The sequence below is a fragment of the Equus quagga genome, chromosome 5, assembly GCF_021613505.1.
Source record: "Equus quagga isolate Etosha38 chromosome 5, UCLA_HA_Equagga_1.0, whole genome shotgun sequence".
NCBI classification, from domain to species: domain Eukaryota; kingdom Metazoa; phylum Chordata; class Mammalia; order Perissodactyla; family Equidae; genus Equus; species Equus quagga.
The window spans coordinates 80,484,499-80,493,326 of record NC_060271.1 but is presented as its reverse complement, the minus strand read 5'-3'; the positions used below and the strand labels follow the sequence as shown (position 1 = coordinate 80,493,326).

Genomic DNA, 8,828 nt, shown 5'->3' with positions numbered 1-8,828 from the left:
ACTTGGAATGTAGATGTACTAAGAACAGAGTACATCAAAGTTATGAAAATTGCAGTTACTCTTTCAGGAGAAACCCACTCAGGTTTCCAGGTGTTTTATCTCTGTTTATTGTTAAAAGATGGAAAAAAGGCATCCTTGCCATGTTTCACATTTAATCAGACTCGCAGGAATAAGTTCATGTTAGAAAAAATTAGAATAAGGGCTAATATTCTATTTTCTATGCTCAGAACATCTGAGAAAGCATTTTTGCCTATTACAAAAGTTTATTTAACAAAAAAGTTCAATACGAAAATGTACATGACCCAATTTTTATGTTGGAGTAAAACAGGTGCTGTGGAGCAGGGACATGTGGAAGGAGCTGATTTCTCTGGGGAACACAGCCTTCGTTTATACTCGTTCCAAGGCTTCTAACATGATGATACTATTTCCTCGTATTACCTAAGAAAAAGAGAAGTAAATTTGAAAAAATTCACTTAACAGACCTATCGATGATTAAAAGAATTTTCACCAAATCATTAATGTTTTTCCAGTTTTAAATGTCAGTTTGTGACTTTTTTCAAGCCACAAGGACCCCAAATAACTCAAGTCTTTCAATCATGAAGCCACTAAGCCCTTTGTAAGTGAGATATGCATCTTCTATATCAAAGGCTAAGTACCCTTTTGAGATGCTAAGTCTCCAATGACTCATTTCACTTTCTAAACTGTAGGACTCAAGTAACATTGCCCATCTGTGCCCCTAAGGGATCCATGAATTAACGGGAATAGGTACAGCAGAATATGTATGTCAGTTCAGGGTGTAAGATCATTGAGGGAACAAACCAGGATGGAAGTTGCAAAAAGCAGGCTTTATGAAGATGGTGTTTTAGCTGGGTCTTGAAAATTCCGTAGAATTTGGACAGGAAGAAATTCTAGACAGAACTGAGATGAAAAAGCATAAGAGGATAACGAAAGAATCTACTTTGAATGCAGTAAAAGCTTATGAAGGGAAGTGAGAAACAAAGATAGTATGCATCTCAGAAGGCCCCAAACACCAATCTTCCAGTGTTTGGAGGACATTTTCATGACACAATAAGCTAATGAAAGTTTCACAGTTGGGGGAATAACCACTGTTCTGGCAACTGCATATATAAATATAGAGAATGGGAGAGACCTTAAGAGTCAGGAAGAGAAATTTTAAAGAAAAGGCCCTAGGAGCACAGTGCCTGACACAGTAGCCATTCCATAAATGAAGATCAGCAAGGATACTCACGAGAGCATAGGTGAAATGGCTGGTGACTGAATTCAAGAGGGGGAGAAAAATAAGTCAAACTGGAAGGCAAGGGGACTGAAAATAAGGTGCTTCTGGTGGACTGCAGATCATAATGCAATTACAGATGAGGTCAAGCAGAGCTGGATAGGTCAAAGGACACGAGAGGGATGAGAGGAAACATAATTTATTAGAAAGGGAGGCATTCTGGATAAGATTCAAAGTGGAGCTATGCTTGTAGGCAGCTGGAGTAAAAATAGCTATAACTTGTTCTTCTCTCCCCTCATTCTGCTTGCTTTATATATTACATACACTGTTATTTACTGTCTTCCTCACTCACATGTCATTTCTAGAGGGTAGGGACTTTGGTGCAATAGTCCAGTACCTAAAGTAGTGGCAGGCACAGAAAAGGCTCAATAAGTATCTGTTAAATAAACAAACGAACTCGCATGTGATTTCTGCAGCTCAGACTGGAAAGGAACACGACAGATGGGAGAGTGTCTTGGAGCCTGGCAGAAACCAACAGCAATGAGTATGGAGAGAAGGTGGCAGAGTTAAAGAGCAGTATTAAAAGAGAACAATGCCCTGACAATGACAGTGGGGACTGAAGCAGCCTACAGACTCTTACTCTTAAGTGAGGGATAGAAACGAAGAAAGCTAGACAACATGCTTGCCTAGTTCTCAGTTTTAAATTTCTAGTTTATTTGCAACAGATGATGAACATCATATATCATTGATTAAAGCATGAAAAACAGCTAGCTTCCTTTCCTAGCTCCCTCCTAAATTTGTCCATTTCTGATACTTTCCCTAGAACTCAAGGGTGGTGGAGAGAAGTTACTTCAGATAAACTAAAATTTTCAGATCTGAGGGATTTTTTTTAGGGGATTCATTAAAAAACAAAACTACGCCACTTTCACCAACATTTTCTAAAGTGCTATTACACACTTCTTTGCCTTCTCACATATATACAGGAAGAAGGGCTAGTCAGTGAACACTTCTGCCTTGTGGTGCTCTTCCTTTTTTCCCATTGTATTCCAGGCCCAATTCTCCAAATCAAACTGGAACCGTCAGGTCCCGAATTCCAGACGGCTCTCTTTCGTGCTTCAATACTAGTTTTTGCAAAGTGCCGCTCAGGCTTTCAGCCTCTCGCAAGGGCACAGCTGTCTAATGAAGACTACAAACCTACAGTGGAGCTCTAGAAGCAAAAAGCTATTAAGAACTGAACTACGAAGCATCATAAAATACAGAATTTTTATTGCATTCTTTTTTTTTAAAGATTTTTCCTTTTTCTCCCCAAAGCCCCCCAGTACGTAATTGTATATTTTCGTTGTGGGTCCTTCTAGTTGTGGCACGTGGGATGCCACCTTAGCACAGCTTGATGAGTGGTGCCATGTCTGTGCCCAGGATCCAAACCGGAAAACCTTGGGCCTCCGAAGCAGAGCATGCGAACTTAACTACCCGGCCACAGGGCTGGCCCCTTTTTAGTACATTCTTAAGGGAACCTTGGGGTAGAGTGGAATCTTAAGGAAATAAGACAGAGGTGAGGCCACCGACAACCTGGGGATGTCTCAGAAGAGGCTAGTCAAGACATCATTAACTATCCAGCTGACAGATCCTCAAAACAAATTACCTCCCCCTCAGAACAGACACATTCTTAATGCTATTTTTAATACAATGGCATTATGAAATTCCAATGGCCTCAACCGATTACTGACTCGGACAAGGGAATAATGAAGCCAATGTAACAGTCTCCTTTGCCAAACAACTTGTGAAAAAACAAAACCATAACCAGTGTTTCCCTTTGTTCAACCTCAGAAAAGCTGTTCTTGCATTTTCTTTAGAATATCTTTATATTAAAGACCACTGATATATTACCATTACCTCATTTTCAAAGCGTTAACTTGGCTGTAAAAATTAGTGCCTACTAATACAACCTTCTTTTGGTTACACGAGAAGCACCAGAGGGAGAACAGCGGACTGCCTAAACAGAGGGAGTAGGTGCTCATTATTTGAATGACTTGGGATGGCGCTGTTTTTAACCGAATTCTGTGTAAAGAAAATTAAGCTCATCAAAATTCAGGGGGAAAACTGAGAGAAAGATCCTTGATCTAGGCTTAATTCCTTCTCTGATAAAACTCCAAGAAGTGTCAAAGATTCTCTAAAAAGTTATCTTCCAAAGGTAGAATCAACTTTTAGATGTCAAGTCCTTTTTGAATCCTTTTTTAGCAAATCTGCTGAGGTATGAAATAAAAACCGAATTGACTCTCTATTAGAATGAGGGTTTCCTAATCCGTAAAAGGAAGGGCTAGAGGAAAATCTTGGGGTATTTAAAAACTGTTTTTATAAGAAACTGGCAGCTAATGATTTGCGAATAGTTTTATCCATTTTCAACAGAAGCTCAAGGAGAATGTACCTGAGAGGAAGGTCGACTTACGTGAAACTTGGAGGCAAGGGGTAGCCTCCTATCTAGAGACTCTAAGCTGTTCTTCCGACCTTTACCATTGATTTGCTTTTCAAAATGGAGGAATGGAAATACATTTGAAATAAGCAACATAAACCTTGGAAACAGTGATTAAAAAAAAATTTACACCCCTTTACTGCTCAAACATAAAAAAATAATAGTGAGGCAAAAAATCAAGGCTAACACTTAGGAGCTCTTGCCACCTCTTAGAGGTCTTCATGCTTAAAGATTTGCTAAAACTAAGTTGTCCTTTTTGATTCACCCTTCCCAAGAAACTTGGACTCACCACTTACTGGGTATATTGTCCTGTGCTGGACAAAGAGAGGGATTCAAAGCCTGGGTCTTGCTAAGAAACATCAAAAACTCTTCTTCAGTAGTCACACCATTGTGGCCTCATGAATGCAGAAATGTTTGCTCCTTTAATTAAGAACTCAGTCTTTCTATTCCCCCCTCCCCCCATTTTCTTCCATGTGAATGGCTGTTATCATGATTGTCTCTGGCAATTTTTACCTTGACTACTTTTAAATTTGGATGTGATAAACCAGAAAATATAGGTTGATTATGTACACAATTAAAATAAAAAAGTGTAATCTGTGGACTGCATTTGTTACAAATGTAAAATTTCAGGTTCCACCTCACACCTACTGAATTAGGATCTGCATTTTAACAAGATCTTCTGGGAATTCACAAGCATGCTAAAGGTTGATAAATAGCTCTTAATCCTCACCACACATTAAAAATTACCCAAGGTCTTTTAACCAAAAAAAGATAGTACCATGAGAGATACAGTTTCAATTGCTCTCGGGTGGAATCTAGGCAGAGTTTGTTTGTTTGTTTTGGTAAAACTCCTCAGGTGATTATAAACGCTCTAGATCAGTGGTTAATCTTTGCCGTACATTAGAATCACCTGGGGAACATCCCAGACTAATTTGATTCTAAGATGCAACTAAGATTGAGTACTATTACTGCTCTAATAAAGGACTAACTATGGGCCTCTAACATAGAATAAAGCTCCAAAATGATTTTCAACAGGTACTTCAAGCCCAAGGACCCCACGGGGTTCTGTATAAGATTCAGATCTAACCTACAGGTAACTGGGACATTATCACAGTTAAATGACTACCATATGTTAAACTAAAAGGGAGCTGGAAAGTCTAATCTTGCCTGTAATGTGCCTAACTTCAATTTAATCCAAGAGTTTGATAGAAGAGAAGTTAATGTTTATTCTGAAAGAAAAATGAAATCTCTGAGAAAAACCTTACATCTTTACTTACCACCATTCCAATATTGTTCTGTTGCCCACTAGTTGCCATCTCCACACATTCGTCTATCACAAGATTCATAAAGGGATCAAATCCCCGCAATATTCCTTGGACATGTCTGCCACCATTTAATTTCACTATAAAAAGGGAAAAAGAACTTTTAATAAAACTGACCCTTAACTATCAACAATTCATTAAAAATTAGGTGGGATAAAACCCAGGCATTTGAGATGTATAATCCACTATCCTTACTATACGCCAAGCGCTGGGCTAAACATTTTACATTTACTTCCTCATTTAAACTTATAAGAACCCTATAAAGTAGAATTGTGCAACTCTTTACAAGGGAACTGAAGTATAGAGCTTTTCAGTAACTGGTTCAAGGTTATAAAGCTACTATGTGGTAAAGTTGGGACTCGAACTGAAGGTGGCTTGCCTCTAAAGTCAGTCTTTTTTTTTTTTTTTTTTTTTTTTTTTTTAAAGAAAGGTTAGCCCTGAGCTAACTACTGCCAATCCTCCTATTTTTGCTGAGGAAGACTGGCCCTGAGCTAACCTCCGTGCTCACCTTCCTCTACTTTATATGTGGGACGTCTACCACAGCATGGCTTGCCAAGTGATGCCATGTCTGCACCCAGGATCACGAACCAGTGAACCCCAGGCCGCCGAAGCAGAACCTGCGCACTTAACCGCTGTGCTACCAGGCCAGCACCTAAAGTCAGTCTTAATACACTTCAAGTACTATATGGGTCAGATTTTCAGTCCCTGTCTAAGTCCTTTGCTTAAAGGAAAAAAGGTTAATAAGTTTTCAAATATTACAAAATAGGAAAATCCTGTTAATTCTGTCAAAGTGAGGGAGGGCTTATACGAAACAATAAAACGTCTGAAGTACTGTAAAATGTATTAAACATCAGAAATTAGGCAAATAAAATTGTCTAGTTAAGATTGTGATAAACTTGCTTAATTAATGGATATGAGTTAGAGGTTGTGTGCTTTGAATTTTTATAAAGTTGCTCCAAGTGTTATATACTGCCAAGACACATGTAAAAAGCAACTGAACAACAAAAAACAAAGAAACCCAACTTACATGATAACTTCTTGTCCATAAATCTAAAAAAGCAAGGGGTAAAGATTATTTAACTCATTTTAAAAATTTAAGCATAAATAAGCACAAAGTAGATATAGCCAAGATAATTTGGTAAAATTTACACAACAGGAATAATGAAATTTAAAAGAGTAAAAACTTTACACTGCTATGAAGGATAAGGGAGTAATGGGACCACCTCAATTAGCACTTACACAAAGCACTGTATTTGGGGAAGGGGCAAGATAATAAACAAAGGGGAAGAGATTTAGAATACATTCATGTACATTAAATTGAGTCTTTATACTGATGTGATTTACAAAAACTTTCTTGTTCAATATTGACCTAATTTTCAACAACTGGATTTTATAGCCCTAACAGAAAAACAAAGATTTGGTTACTTCCAAAACCAAACAAAGCTGTGAAGAAACGAGAAGGTAATCAAACCATATCAATTCAATAGGCATTTTAATTTATATTTGAGACAGTAAGTAGTGTTATTTCACTTGATATTAAGCATCAGTCTTAAGTGTTCAGGATATTCTTCAACACAAGTAAATTTTAGCAAAATGAATGCATACTTTGAAACTTTAAACAATTTGAATTAAGAAAATCCCATCTCAGCAGGATAGTCTGAGACTATCAAGAATTTTACGTCTTCTAGTTATAGGCTAGAAAACAGGAAATTTCATTCAATATTAACGTATAAGATATGGGAGAATTCAAAGATAAATATGACATGGGGCCTGACACAAAGCGTGAGAAGATAGATTTACAGATAAAAATACATAGTGTGATGTTACAACAACTTTGTAAGTTATGTACTATTATTACCACCATTTTATAGATGGGGAACTGAGGCTTAGAAAGGTTAAGTAAACTGTCCAAAGTCACACAGCAGGTGAGAAAATTTGAGCAAACACAATGGTTCAGTTTAGCTGGAGAACAGCACACTTAAGTAGTGTGTGTATTACCTGGTGCTTGAATTTCAGATAGAGGAGCCTGAATACTGGGTCAAGAAGTCTGGACTTTATTACCCAGACAGCGATAAATGATTAAAGCAAAATCAGTCATTCAAAAGACTACCGTGGCAGTGATTTTTAAGAGGTGGGTGGGAGAATTCAGTACAGCCAGGATATCTCAACCTTGGCATACTGAAATTTGCGGCCAGATAATTCTTTGTCGTCGAGGATGTCCAGTGCATTGTAGGATGCTTAGCAGCACCCCTGGTCTTTACCCACTAGACACTGGTAGAACCTGACTCCTTACCCCAACCAGTTAAGAACCACTGAGTTATGCTAAACCAGGAGGCGGGTATAAAAGTGTAAAGGAAGATGGTATGTGTGAGAAAGTAAACTTAGATAAAATTTTGGGAGGCAGATCTGACAGAACTTCACAATTCATGAAATCTAGAAATGAGAAAAGTATTAAAACTACTTTGATTCTCTGAAATTCTTAAATAATATCTGTTAAGAATCAAAAAGGAAATCTAAGACTATAAGTAGAGAATGGTCCTTTTGTTAAAAAATAATTACCATTTCACCAGCTCCTGATGAATCCAGAGGATACTTACGAGATTTTACCAGCTCACCAATAAAACACCTTTTAGATAAGCATTTTCATGACAGTAATTTATTTTTCTTAACGCTAGCTTATGATTTAATAATTAAGTCTTTAACAGATCCAACTAAGATACACGTTTTTGCAGAAAAGATGGCTTTGATACAAAGGTGCATAATTAAACGCAAAATTATGAAATGCTAACTTGTCCTTAAGTCTGACTTCTTTCTGGAGCTAATGATAAATAAACCATACACAAGGCAGACCAGATGGCTGCCTTACAAACTGATTCCTGGAGCAATTTTGCATCCTTTGTACTATCCAACTAGTGCATGCAGAATTCCAGCATTACATGGTATAAACAAGATAGAGAAGTACTTAGGAGACATGGGACATCTTAAGAGTGTTTGAGGAAGTCAAAGCGTTTAATCGGGCCCTATCTAAAGTAGAAATATTCTACTTTGACTTGATTTTACTGGGTGCAGGGGAAACTTTATCCTCTGATTGGAAAAATGAAGGTTCTCCCACAGCTCTGTTCACAGAGCAAGGTATCACATGACATTCAAGTTTGACTTAAGTACAAGAAAGCTAGAAAAAGGAATGTCTAAGTTAAAATTCAAAGAAACAGCTACAAACACATTCTAAGATCAACGCGGCTTTGGATTCCTCATATACTATCGAACACCAGCATTCCATCCACCTCCTTAGTTCCTCGTACACTTACTCTCCAGCCACCTTATCGAGAACAAGATGCTACTCAAGATGTTCCTCAAAGGGGTGCATTCGAGATCTTCAGATAACGAGGGAGACGGCGGGGGAGACGTGGGTCCGCAGCTCGGTTCAGGGAGGCAGGTCGGCGGAACGGAGGCGCTTCGCTGCCCCTGGTAACCACGCTGACCAAGACGAACGGGACGTGTGCGCGGGCTTCAGGCCCCGAAGCGCGGGACCCAGCCGGATCTCGGCGGCCTCGGACCGGCATGCATGCCAGGCGCACTGACGGGACATGGCGGGGGACTTACCGAGCTCGAGGCACGCAAAGAAGCTGCCACTTGAGCGCGGCCCTCACGCATACTTACTTTTTCAACTCAGGAGGGTGAGCTTTGCTCATGATGTCTTCTCACCGAGCTCAAAGATGCCTCCAAACGCAATTCGCGGCCTCCCTCACGCTCCCGCGGCAGGCCCGGCGTTTTGCGTCTGACGTCGCTGAGCCCGTGAACC

The 8,828-nt window shown here is 39.1% G+C and overlaps 1 protein-coding gene across 1 annotated transcript; it reads right to left on the bottom strand.

The window, feature by feature from the left end:
* Positions 1-243: 243 nt before the first annotated feature.
* SNRPG (small nuclear ribonucleoprotein polypeptide G) lies at positions 244-8,828 on the bottom strand. Its single transcript, XM_046661014.1, has 4 exons — positions 8,687-8,828; positions 6,054-6,076; positions 4,982-5,106; positions 244-438 (listed from the first exon to the last, which is right to left on the bottom strand). The coding sequence occupies exons 1-4, from the start codon at positions 8,716-8,718 to the stop codon at positions 388-390; spliced, it is 231 nt and encodes a 76-aa protein (XP_046516970.1). The 5' UTR covers positions 8,719-8,828; the 3' UTR covers positions 244-387.